This window comes from Doryrhamphus excisus, chromosome 18, assembly GCF_030265055.1.
Source record: "Doryrhamphus excisus isolate RoL2022-K1 chromosome 18, RoL_Dexc_1.0, whole genome shotgun sequence".
Classification (NCBI taxonomy): domain Eukaryota; kingdom Metazoa; phylum Chordata; class Actinopteri; order Syngnathiformes; family Syngnathidae; genus Doryrhamphus; species Doryrhamphus excisus.
In genome coordinates, this window is record NC_080483.1 from 4,344,704 (window position 1) to 4,358,519 (window position 13,816).

A 13,816-nucleotide genomic window follows, 5' to 3' on the forward strand; every position below is an offset into this window, starting at 1 on the left:
TGAGCCTCCCATCAGAAAATATAGCCAGGTCAGGGTCTCCCCCACTACCTAAAATAGTGGTTTTGGTCCAATTAGTCACATTATACTTGCAGGTGGACCAAGACTGTCACTTGGTCAGATGCTGGGTTCGGTGGACTGCATTTACATTAACCAAAGGACACATACTAGCAGCGCAAACAGCCTAGAGTTCTTTTTAGCTGGAACACTCTGGACCGTAGTCCAGAGTGAGGCTGTGCCAAAGCACCAAAATGCAGCATATGTCACCAAATACCAGCAAAACCAGGTGATGTTAGCAAAGCCCAACAGTTAAATGTATTTAAAAAAATACCTGACTGTTTCCAACGAAGGAATTGTGTTGCTCCTTTTTACTTTTTTCAGGAATGCCGCGACATGATGTCATAATCGGCCATGACGTAAAACTCAGGGATTGTGTGTGGACAGGTAAAACCAAGGTTTTTGGTTTGTGTCATAACGAAATGTACAACAACATCATGTTTTTGAAGGTGTAACTTCATCGGCTGCAGGTTCTGGTGCGTCAAGGTTGGACTAGGAAGTCACAGTTGCTTAAGGTTGTGAATTTAAAGCTTGCGTTAATGAATAGGCTGGTCAATGTTTATTTCTGGTGGCCCGCCACAGATAAATGAATGTCAGGGGAACGCTGTAACCAGAGGGAAGTGAAGAACCGACTGCAGTCCGAGAAAATCACTTGTCACCTACTAGCTATAAGTCCCAATTGATCGTCCACCTGAAAAGGTCATATCAGTCTATTTTGGTGTGTTGTTAAATAAGCACGCTCAAGACAAAGCCAATGCAGATGCTTGTGAAGGTTAGTGGGTCTGTTTGTGCATAATGTGCCTAAACATACAGTGTACAGTTGGAATTTTCCCATGCATTCCAATTAGATTGAGAAGATAGCACCAAGGAGAGCTTCTCTGCTACCCAGGCTGTGCGTGCCTTTACGGTTCATTTAACCCCGTGCACGCTTGCAAAAATGTCCTACCTCTTGGCTTAACTTTGCAAATGATGTTTTCTGAAACCTTGTTTCTCTTGCATTCTAACAGGCCTTTTTTGTTAGCGCCACTTCAAAATCAGTTGATTTAGTTTCCATTTTTGCTAGCTCCTAATGCCTCTCAGAGTCTGTGAATGATTGGCTGATGGCTTCTGTTGCTAGGTTACCGCTGCACCGTACGCCATGGTAATGCTGACGGTGGCGTCTTGTTGGGAGAAGGAAAATGAGCACAAAGAACATGCTTTAGAACATTATTTAATAATAGTACTCTATGGTGTAACCACAAAACAGTTACAAAATATACACGAGGTGATGCAGTCAGTTGACAATACATTTTTATATCTTTCATATATTCTCAAAAAGTTTATACTCAAGAGTGCATGGTTCAAATGCTGCTTTCATGGTGCAGTCTATAGAGCAATTCATAATGTATTGTTAATGATGCTGGCATAATACAATACTCAACAACTTCATTTACATATCCACAACTCTCCAAACTACCATGGGTACCGACCAAGCATATTTACAAAAATGTACAGAAAACATCTTTAACCCATCATTCTCGGTCAGAATGACCAATAATTTCTCCCTGATTAGCACATACCAACACAATATTCTCATTTCTTAAAAATGTTATACATCTCTCAAGCACAAGTGGGTGATTTAACATCGACATGAAAAAAAGCAGGGAGCACATCGACCACTCATATAGCTTTTGTGTCACTTCTATTGCTCGAACCTATACTGGGGTGATGCACAAGTCAAGTTAGTGAAGATTTGTACAGACTCCTTGAATCTGGGCTGGAGTGTGTGCTTGGCTGCCTTGTGGGATGAGAGGACGACGTGAAAAACAACAGGAGAGGAGGTGACTTGAACCAACCAAGGAAGAACACGGTTCATGTCTTACGTTCTTTTTGACAGTCGTGGAAGCAATAGGTCAGTTGAGTTCAAGGGCTTCGGCCTCCTGCTGAGCCTACATCCCTTACTGATATGTTTCATTGTCCCCTCTCTCACGGCATCACGCTAGGCCCAGCTCCAACAACAACGATCCATCATGCAGAGGCCAACACCAGTGGCAGGCCCAACTTGAATGAATGGGGAAGCGAGGAAGCTCCCCGAAAGAGAGACATTTCAGTAGGACGTAGACCATGTGTTTGTTTAGGGATCTATGCGGAACGCTAAAAGCTTATCAGAGTGCTGGTTGTTCAGGGTCCGCAGGTCAGGCAGACGTAGCAGCAGCTTTGGGAAAAGGGTGCTGTCGTCGGGCCGGCGACTCGTGATGAGCGAGCGCAAGGCTTTTATGAGGTTCTCCTGCAGCTGCTCCACCGCTCCCATATCCACTATACCGGAACGATCTGCAGAAAAAGGAATTTGAAACACCATTGAGACAATGCGTTTCATGTGTCATCTTTATGTCTTTGTGGACAAGTGCAAGTCTTACCGGCTGAAACCAGCACGACGGCCATGAAAAGCGCCATCTCATCTGGCTCCAAACCCAGAGATGCTAGCTTCTCACTGAAGTCAAACATAGCATCCAGTAAAGCGCCCATGCCCAATGCCCGTAGTGATGCCAGGGAGTATGTCTGCCCGTTGAGAAAGGTCACGGTCCTCTCCTTGGCGTCAAACAATGAACAGAATCTCACCATCAGCACCTGCAAACACATCAAATCCAGGTCAGCAGCTACTCCAGTTGACGATACGGAAGCTAACCACACAGCATCTCCTTTGCTGCACATACCTGGAAAGTGCCAGATTTGAGCAACATGACTTGGTCCTGCTGGCTCAGAGTCTGGAAGCCTGGGATGCTCTTTGCAAACTCCACCACCTCCTTGACAGCAGGGGTGAAGCACTGTGAGAAAGACTCCCACACTTCCTGACTGGAGCGACTGGCTGGAGCCACCGGACAAGAATTGAGTGGACATGCCTGTCACACCGGACAAAAAGGAAGGGACGCATTAGAGGGTCATTCAATGACAAGAAGATGAATGGAGAACGCAAGGAGGCTCACCAGCACTTTGGCTCCACCGTTCAGCTTCCAAGGACAGGAATTCTGGTTCTGGGAATCAGTCCTCTGATTGGCTGCGTAGGGCTGAGATGAAAGGCTGCCACTGATAGGACACTGATTCTGGTTGGTGAAGCCGAACTTGGACGCATTGATGTTGTGATTGGCGGTGTTGTCATTATTGGTCGGGGTGACTGGGCACTTTGAGGGGACATTGTATCCTGATGTCAGATCCCCCTGGAATGTGTGCTGTGCATTCACTGTTGTGTGTGGCGGCGAGGTTTCCCGAACTGGACTGTTCTGGAAAGACGTGCCAAGGTTGCTGTTGCTGGCAGGCCTCTTGAGAGGCTTCTTCTCGCTGTTTATTAAGTCGCTCTGGTAGGACTGCCTGATGGAGCCCGCTCCTTCATTCGTCTGGTTCTGTGGGCTGCAGCGGGTGTCGGAGGGAGGTGACACCTCCATCTCCATGGAGGCTGATTCATTCAGACTGTTCATGTAGCTCTGCATCTCATCCAATAGTCTCTGCTTCTCTCGCTTGGGAATACGGCCAAAACGGACAGCTGAGAAGGAGAGCAAACCAAAGAGAAAGCATCTTCTGTTAGAATCCACTGCACCGGCTGCATATACTGTATACCGTATGTTACAAATGCAAAGACTCTGCATCACCTCTTGTCAGAGTACAACATGCACTGGGAAGGCGTCATTTCATTTCACAGCTTCATCCTTCCCTCCAGCATTAGAATCTTCCCTCCCCCACTTTTTTACTGCTCCTGCACTGACAGGACTATTTATAGCGAGCTATATGCTACAACGCCTCCTCCAGTCTCCCTGGCTTTCTCTCAAAGTTGAGCATAGGCTCACTCTTGTGTGGAAGTAGGTCACTGGGTCAATAGCGCTAAATATGATGTCATTTGTAGCGTGAATAGAGAAGAGGTCAAAAAGATGAGAGGCAGGTAAAATGGGTGGAATAGAAATATAACCAGGGTGGGAGGATTCAATGATGTTAGTTGACAATGAGGAGCAACTTAATTGTAGCGACTTTGGCCAGGGCCCTCAATCTCTCCTATTGGTTCTAATAATACAGTTTCCCTATGGCGATATGCTGAATTATCAAGTGATTTTTCACTCCTACAGTATCTTCTGGCTTTTTGGGGTCAACTAAAAATATTTGCCCCGGAAAAAGAGATGATTTATCATCACCTAGTTTGCCCGCGTCCCGCGAGGCTTGCAGTCAGGTTAAGTGCACTGTACGTGATTTAAATTGGAGCACACACAGTTTTTTTTAATGATTCATGGGGGGGCGTGGGGGGGACTATCTTAAAATGATTAATCATGTCAGTGTAATACAGAATTACATGAAATAAGAAGTGAGACTCAACATCATCTTGAATGCATAATCAACAACTCCTGTGTCCCAATTTCCAAAAATAACTATTTGCCACAGTCTCCTGTTGACTGATGACTACTGGGACCATAAAGCTCCTCTTGCCATAAATCAGGCAGAAGGCAACTACTGAGGAAACAGAAGAAAAAGAACAAGGGAGCACAGTATTGGAGAGAGGAAACAAGGATATGTTGTTGGGGATGTAACAGTACATTATACCAGATTTTTCAGGACAGAACCTTTGGTTTCCCACACGGTTCAAGTGAGAGACAAAGCACAACTGTAAAGTCTCCTGTTTGGTTTAAAAGCTAAGAAGTTTCATTTTTTGCATTTTCGTCTGCCACTGTGCCCAAAACTAACCGAACCGTGACCTCAAAACTGGGGTACGGCAAGTGCCGAACCGTGATTATGGCATACTGTTACAATCCTTTGGGTGTTGTGAGTCATTCTGATCCAAGACATGTATGTCTAACTGCAGTGTGTCTCCACTGGTCTCTCACCATCTCTGGACATGCCCACGAAGAGACACTTCTTAAAGCGGCAGTGTTGGCATCGGTTTCGGTTCATACGCATGATGAGACAGTTTTCATTCTTCACACACATCTTGTAGTGGATATTCTGCTGAATGCTTCGTCGGAAAAAACCCTGGCAAAGGAAGAGAAGGATTAAATTACCACTGTTGAAAAATGTGTGTACCTATTCAAGAAGTAGCTGACAATGTTGTGTTGTTGAGGCTCACCTTGCAGCCCTCACAGGCATGGACACCATAGTGGAACCCAGATGCGATGTCACCACACACCTTGCACAGAAGCACCATCCCTCCGGTTTCTGATAAGGTTGAAATCGATATGTTATTTTAGAGTACAGTGGTTGACTTCTGTTGGGTTGGGGGTAAGGTATACAAAAAAGGCCGTGTACTTACTGGGGAAGGTGCCAGTAAAACCACAAGGTCTTTTGGCCACCGTGGGGTGGTTGTAGGTCGCTGACGACACCGTTGTGACGTGGGCAGCTGGAGCATTGTTCACCTCAGGAAACTGGAAGACCATTTTGGGAGAAGGCGTCCCTCCCCTTTGTTCCCCTCCCTGCTTCATGGCCCCAATCTCCTGAAAGGAGACACCCTCTGGGGAGGAGGGCTGCGAGTGGGAGGAGGGTGACTGGGTCTGGTATCCGCTGGAGGGGCTGCCAGGACTTGGGCTGGCACTGCCAGAGGAGCCGGCATAGAGGATGACACCACCTGGAGAGGGACGCAGTGGGGCGAAAATTCAGTTGACCCATCTTTGTGTGTTGAGTAAGGTTCTGACGCAGGATGGCTGCTCTTGGCAGGCTTTTATAAACCCTCATCATGAGGCCTGAGAAAGAAGTAATGCGCAGTATGCCCCAGTGTTGGAAGTTCACAAATTCTAGTGCTATAGACGGCCTTCATGAACCTCGACTGGCTTTACAAGCTACTCCATTGCATTTGGGTTCTCACCCACGAATGAAAGCAAGTTGTTCCAGTTTTGCTGCCAGAAAGACTGTAATTTGGTTGTTCACTTATGATGATGACCCCATCTGTCATCAACATCGTACGCTGTAGACTAGGAGTGTGACAGTGTCACAGTGTAGGAGTGTTCATAATCGGAACTCCTGAATGCGCACTGAAAAAAAACCTTTGCAATTGTGACCATAATTGAGACCATAAAGTCTATGGATGCCTTCTCTGATTTTTTTAATGATAATCTTGATTTTCAGATCAACATTTGCAATAAGACTGACTGTGGGTTACGGGGTTAGAGTTGTTTCCAGATCTGTTGTTCACAGCATTGGAACAAGTGTAGTGTTTTGTTGCGTTAACATGATTAGTGATTGCCTTATTATAAAAGGTGATTGCAAATAATGTCCATATTATTTTGCATGAATTAATACTATACACACTATACATTAGCACACACACACATGTATTTATACTATATGTAATATATGCACCATAAATTACATACAGTAAATTGTTTTCATTTGCTGTCGTGTTTTTAAAAGCACATGCTCCAGACATGGCCTTTATTTGGAAATGTCACATCAAGTTGGAAATGCCCTATTACCCCTGAATGCATCGCCCAGCCAGCTCCCTTGTTTTGCAGGCACAAGATGAAGGACTCCCCCTCACGTGCAGGCTGAGCCAGCCAACTCCCTGCCTGCTTGCTTTCACTTCACCACAGTCTCTTTTACGCCTCCCTCCCTCCTCCTCCTGCATCCTCCTCCCTTCCTACCATCTCCTCCCTCCCCTCCCCTCTCCTCTCTGGCTCTGAGCATGCAGACCCATCTATCCGCCAGCCACCTGACCGCGAGCTCACATGGACTCTTGACACAGTTCCCGCCCGGCTCACAAGGCTCTTTTTGCGCAGTCTCGTGTAGACAACAGCAGCAGTACAATAACAAGCGCTAGGGCAAGATCACGTTGGGAATACAGGCGGCGTTTTACGCAGCAAGAATGCTAGGCACGGCTTGTCTACATAGACATTTTGCATTGTTTTTAGACAATAATTTTAAACATTAAAACCAGAGCCCCCCTATTATATTGAGTGTTATCCCCTAAGACTTTATGCTGTATTTATAGCAATTGGGTCATACTCAAAAATGGGAGCCTCATCAACAATGTTCTTTATGTTTAGACGTGTCAGCTAAGCACCAGTCACATTACCAGGAATCCTCTGTTTAGTCTCTGGCAGGGGTGCTAAGTTGTTTAATTGTATTTCTAGAATGTGAGGGCTAATAAATAAATGAGCTCTAGGCCACAAATAGCCCACAGACCACGTGTAAGTGTTTTACCCTAGGATCGTTTATGCTGTATTTGTGTGTGTGTGTGTTTGTACGTGCGCATTTCCCGCTAATGACCTTGACTCATCCGAGGATGACAGATCAGACCTCCCCTTGCTCGAGTGCTCTCTCTCCTTGAGGAAACATGTGCTGCATTTCTCTGCAGCTTTAAGTGCCTCCCTCATTTAATTCCCCCAGCTTACACGTGTCAACTGAGAGCGGCCGTGTGTGTGTGTGCATGTGTGTGTGAGCGAGATGGCAACCCCACTGTCTGACAGCCAGTGACTTCACAAACTGATATTGCGTGCATTGTTTCACTCAAGTCCATGTGTGTTTGAACAAGGCCAAGTTTTATGGCCATATGTATCACCTGCAGAAGACACACCTCACGTTCACGTGGTCTTCATTCACTAGCACGCTACACACCAGCCCGGCCCGCTCGTGTCAAAACATCCCCTATCGACAAAAGCGAAGAGCGCTTATATCGTACTTCCTGGAATCCAGTCTGACCGGGTGTCAAAGCCAGCTCTGGGAATACAGTGCTGTAGTCAGGCACAGGTTGAAACATGTGACCCGTGGACTTGCACGAAGTCATAGGAGCTATAGAATAAACAAAACACCCCACCTCCCTCCCCTTGCCAGCTCCTAATGACTTCCACTCTCGTGTACTCCCGCCTCCTAGGCATGCATGCATGGCAAGCGAGCATCAATGTCGTATCATGTGTGTGGGAGAGAACCCCCCCCCCCCCCGCCCTTGACCACTGTTTTCCTGTGTGAACATCTACAGTTGTGCATGGGCGGTAAGCCCTGGTGCACGTGAAAAGGCTGGCCTCGTGTGTATTTATTTATGAAAGAGGATGCCTCTTTAATGACAGCAAAGGGCACTGTGGTGACTAAACCTCATGAACCTCCACAGATCTCACAGGCTGCTTCACCAATTTATCCACTGCCAAACTTGATCCAGATATTTAGACTCTGACCCACTGAGGAGGCGGGTCTTTACAGGGTTCTCCAACAGAAAAACTATCATTTGGTGTTGCTTTGTGACGGCATCGTATGTCATTAACAGCAGACACAATAGACAGAGTAGATCCACGTTATTCACCAAGTCAGACCCGAGTCATTATTATGATAAATTTGGACTCGACTTGATAGAAACAAGACTTGGGACTCTGACTATGATTTTACTCTAATGACTTGAAAAATATTTTACATTTTCAGTGAGTGTGTCAAGTAAAAAAAAAAATCCCATGGAATCTGCCACATTGAATGCGTCTATTAACGAGGGTGTGGCTTACATTTGTGTGTGTGCCAGATTGCTAGAGAGTGGTAGGAAGTTATTCACATGCGTACACACAGTTAAGTAGATAACATGAATATTCTTCAGAAGTTTATTTGTTGTTGCACTGGTTTGTGACCGAATTCCCGAATGCTGTCCTTTTGCATGTAAGTCTCGTCACACTGGCCTTATTTTCTTGAACATATCAAAAATTCAACGGTTGGATAAAATCCTGGACTTACAAAAACCCAGACAATATTTCCCTTAAGAAATAATATCAATCTGTTCCAGACTCCCCAAAATATGAATAAAACATACATTTTATTGAGAATAACTATAGTTTTAATTGCAGAAAACAATGCGTAATAATTATAAATGAGGAATGGATGGTTGTTGAGGACTTTCCATATATACTGGTGAGAGCCAACCCAATAGTGTTTCTCTTTAGTAAATTCATTCATTCATTTTCTACTGCTTATCCTCACAAGAGTTGGGTGCTGGAGCCTATCCCAGCTGTCTTCGGGCGAGAGGCGGGGTACACCCTGGACTGGTGGCCAGCCAATCACAGGGCACATATAGACAAACAACCACATTCATACCTATGGACAATTTGGAGTGGCCAATTAACCTAGCATGTTTTTGAAATGTGGGAGGAAACTGGAGTACCCGGTGAAAACCCACACATGCACGAGGAGAACATGCAAACTCCACACAGAGATGGCCGACGGTGGGCTTGAACTCAGGTCTCCTAGCTGTGAGGCCTGCGCTCTTTATTGAATTGTTCATTAGAATTAGTATAATATTCAGGACAATTAAATACCGGGCAAACTGACTAATGGCACAATTTTAAAGACAATTTTAAAATTTTTAATTAAGACCATACAAAAAGGGAGGCGTATGAAAAACAAAGTTTGACCGTTCTGTACTGTACTGCAATGTGCATAATACTGAGGTTACATATCACATCTTGCCAAATATTATTCCTGCTGGAAAATCTTGATTGAACTGACTCATGAGACAACTCCCTTCTGCAGGATTGTTAACTCGCAACAACCCCCACCCCCCCACCCTTCATATACAGTAGCTCCATCAAGTCACTTTTTCTATTGAAGTTACCATTTAAAAACAGCCGCCCCAAATACGTCTTCAAAACATCTTGGCACATTCTGGCCTACATCGGATGGGTTTTTAAAATATTTGATCAAATAAAGGTAACAAATATTAAAGTGGATTTAGATATTCAGATGTACCCCGCCGTTACTGCTTTGCCCAAAGTCAGCTGGGATAGGTTCCACCTACAAACTAAGTGGTAAGTAAAGCATCGCTACTAGTTCAATTAAAGCAATAGATGATCTGTCACCCATTGCCAAGGATAATGCTGTATCGCACAATACAGGCTGTATTGCTGTATGTCTTGTATTTATATACAAACTAGCAAGACCCAGTCTTGTGTACCTTCTACAATCCATGTTCAACACTGCTAGATGAAATATGTGGAAGGTGATGCTAAGGTGCTTGCAAGCCAGATGCTAACAAAAAAGTCTGTATGTAGCACATGAGTGTATGTGGTACTTAACAAAAATAAAGACTAAATCAATTGAATGCCTATCAGTGCAAGTGCTAAAAAGAAGTCGGAAGGTAAACACAATCTTTTAAAGCCCTTTGACCCACTGACCAAGCTAGCAAGCAGTGTAGGAATCCCCGATGGGTGGATCCATCCAAATATCATTATCGGATGAGTTATGGATATATACTAGCATGATAACCTCTCTTCTATGTTTAGTTTTAGGTTTTTTTATAGTTAATATTGTAACATGTCCGAAATATTGAAACGTGCGCGTGCTGTGATGAAGAGAGGAGCGTCTGATAGGGGCGGGGCTGGGAGGGGGTTTGGGGGGATCATGCGCCGCACGTGGACCACGAGGTTGTATACACGTGCTTGTGCGTGGTGGGCGGGGCTTGACGATGGGTGTTGAAAATCCGCCGCATGATTCTTTGAAGTATGTTATCGCTAGTGGGGCAGGATGATAGACATGACGCGCCAAACCATGGAGGACGCCTTGACGCTCCTAGAATGGCTCATTTGGGAGTTCCAGAGTATTTCAGAGAACCCCCCTTTCCTCCCTCATGATTGGTTTTGCAACGCCATATTGGGTGGTCTGAGTGCGTATAAATACACTAATTAGCAGCTGTGTCAATTGGCAGCAGTTACTTACCATGACTTTGTTTACATGCAAATAAAATAAAAATAGAACTCAGTCAAATGATCATAAACTAGTACAGCAGGAAGTGATACAAAAACAGCACTTTATATTCTTGAACAATCAATGTCCTGTTGCGTAGACATAACGGTTTTTTTTTTATTTTAAAACACAAACCGCATTGTAATGTAGCAATAGCAACCGGCAGCAGTAATGATGAGTAATAGTGAATTCGCTTCTTAACACTTACCACCAGGGCTGTTGTCCATCTTTCCCAGCAGATATATGTTGCTTCTTCTGCCGTATGTTGGAAAATCTAAAGCCTCTTCTTGCCACCGGGGAGTTTAGTAGATGCAGGTGAGAGTCATAGAGAACGAGTATCCCAGGGATGTGTTGTCTCGAGAGGATAAAAAACTTGTTGTATTTTTTCTAAATCCACAAAACGCAGACTAGCAGTGTCGGTGTGCACCGTGAGAGGCTGTGTGTCACACTGAACTGCTTGTACAGTCACCATGAAAACATGATTAGAAGTAGTTTAAACACACCCCCGCTCATCAATAAGCAACACGCGTCCTGAAATAACCAGCACGTTTTCAGGTGCCTGAGAAATGTGACCGGTCCCCCCTCCCCCTCCTCCCTCTCTCCTTTTTGCGTGTCCCCTCCACCGCCTGTTTGTTTATGCGTATCAACGACACCCCCCACTCCGGGTCGCCCTTGCTCGGTCTCTCATTGGCGTAGAGCCGCGCGTGGAGACAGCTCATTGGTCCGCCCTCACATAGGAATGCTGCTTAAAACTCCGCTGCATGTGCGCGAGGCATGTGAGCTCGTGCTGCCCTACTGACACACATTTTATGCTAATAGACTGCCTGGGCTCGCCCGTGGGTGGGGGAGGGGTGTGTGGGGGGCCTAGAGACAGCAGGAAGGAGGTCTCACTCGGTTTGAAATCCATGACTGTGCTCCGGCTGCGGTGTTGTTCTTCCTTCAACATATCACATGACATGCATTGTTGTGTTCATTCATGCAAATATTCTCATGCTATTGAATAACAGCATGTCTCCTAACCTTGACTGGTATATACTGGTATGCAGGTGTACAACCTTCTAAATACGCTTTTCAACGTGATTAGGGTCCTCTAGGCACCAAATAACACCCCTATAGTCACCTTTAAACTCCATCTATCCATCCATTGTCTGTACTGATTGTCCTCACTACAGTTGTGGGAATGCTGGAGCCTATCCCTGCTGTCTTTCGGCTAGAGGTGGGGGGGCATAAACCTTGGACTGGTTGCCAGCCAATCGCAGCCTTTACACTGGTACCACCCAATATAGTAGACATAATAAGAGAAAAAGATGAAAACCAAAATGTACAAAAATTGTACAATTTTTCCACATAGAAAATAATGTAAATCCAATTAGTCTGTTCCAGGCATGCAAAAATATGAACATTTATAGAGAATCTATAGAATTATAGAGAATCTATAGAATTTATAGAGAATTCTACATGCAGAAAACAATGACATAATTTTAAACAAGCTATGGATGGTACTTATTGTTGATGCAGACATCCCGCAAATTTCTGGTACTCGCAACTTTCTTTGTCCCCATGACAGGTTATTTATCAGCCATACTGAATGAAAAAAGCACAGTGACCGTGAGTCAGCAATGGATAGGATGCTTTGTTTGGGTTTGGGCACAGAATTTCACGGAACGATACAGTAGCCACGTATACATGGACCCACATATTCCAATTCCATTCGGGTTATTTGCTCAAACAGAAAGAATGTAACCTTTGTATACACCTCATTCCGAAAGAAAAGTGCCAATCCGAATGAATATATAATCGGATTCACAGGGGTGGAATATTCCTTTCCCCAATCCGATTGAGGTATGTTGTACCCGCTCAAACAAAAAGTTGTCAGGGTGCGTTCTTCTTCGTGGTGTTTTTCTTCTTCTGTTGTTTATTGGCGATTGGCAAGCAACTTTTGTGTGCATTACCGCCACCCGTGGAACAGAATCTAAAACCCTTCTATACGCCATTCACAAGTCCAGTTTTATTTAAAAAAATACATATCTATATAAAACATGTGCTGAGCTTAATTATAAAATATTAGCAAGATTGAACTTTATCTTTTCCGGTTCCCGGGTGCAGTCTTTCAGCGAATGCTGAGATATGACGTAACATGTAGCTCAAGACGTTCTTCGATTTAAAAAAAATGGAGGCGAGCAATCGGCACTGGACTGCTGCGGAAAGTTTGTTTTTGATTCAAACTAAATTTCAAGACTGGATGAACGAAAAACTGTCAATACGGAGTTATTCCAACAAGTGAAAGAAAAACTCGAGGAAGTCTGTATCACGTGATGTTGGTGTTTATGCTTTACTGCGCATGCCCCATTGACTATTCTGGTTGATTATAGCGGCGCATGTAGGCATGCGATTGGAATATTCCTTTCCATGTATACCATTGCTTTCGGAAAGGTCATTCGGAAAAATTCCATTTGGAAAGAGAAAAACTCCTCATGTAAACGTGGCTAGTGAAGGAAAGTGAACGAAAAACCAGGGCATAATCAAATCATGTAAAAACTGCAAATTTATACAAATACTCAAAATAATCCAGTGTAGGTTGATATCTGCTCAGCTGCCAAAAGACACGCTAGCTTTTGTGTTGCAGTTGACAAAGCAAATTATGATAATATCCATTTATTCATTCATTCATTCATTTTCTACCGCTTTCCCTCACGAGGGTCGCGGGGGGTGCTGGAGCCTATCCCAGCTGTCTTCGGGCGTAAGGCGGGGTACACCCTAGACTGGTCGCCAGCCAATCACAGGGCACATATAGACAAACAACCATTCACACTCACATTCATACCTATGGACAATTTGGAGTCGCCAATTAACCTAGCATGTTTTTGGAATGTGGGAGGAAACCGGAGTACCCGGAGAAAACCCACGCATGCACGGGGAGAACATGCAAACTCCACACAGAGATGCCCGAGGGTGGAATATCCATTTATATTTTAGAAAATATACCAAGGGTCAATAAAAAAACAAATTGCACCTAAATTTTTTGCCATGGCCAACAAACAAAAAACATTTCTCAACACATCATACACAAACACACAAACTGTTTTTAATGCATTGAGAATAAATA

At 44.5% G+C, this 13,816-nt stretch overlaps 1 protein-coding gene across 1 annotated transcript; it reads right to left on the reverse strand.

The window, feature by feature from the left end:
- Window positions 1-1,248: 1,248 nt before the first annotated feature.
- On the reverse strand, window positions 1,249-11,314 carry nr1d4b (nuclear receptor subfamily 1, group D, member 4b). The gene is made up of 8 exons (XM_058054516.1): window positions 10,919-11,314; window positions 5,318-5,629; window positions 5,135-5,223; window positions 4,896-5,040; window positions 3,018-3,571; window positions 2,748-2,933; window positions 2,451-2,661; window positions 1,249-2,364 (listed from the first exon to the last, which is right to left on the reverse strand). Exons 1-8 carry the CDS (start codon window positions 10,935-10,937, stop codon window positions 2,168-2,170), a joined length of 1,713 nt encoding a protein of 570 aa, XP_057910499.1. The 5' UTR covers window positions 10,938-11,314; the 3' UTR covers window positions 1,249-2,167.
- Window positions 11,315-13,816: the final 2,502 nt, after the last annotated feature.

Excerpts from the sequence above, each read along its gene's own strand:
- nr1d4b (XM_058054516.1), bottom strand. Across the intron at positions 5,224-5,317 it reads TTTTACTGGCACCTTCCCCA|AAACCGGAGGGATGGTGCTT; the intron begins GTAAGTACACGG and ends CAACCTTATCAG. Across the intron at positions 2,934-3,017 it reads ACGGTGGAGCCAAAGTGCTG|GCATGTCCACTCAATTCTTG; the intron begins GTGAGCCTCCTT and ends CCGGTGTGACAG.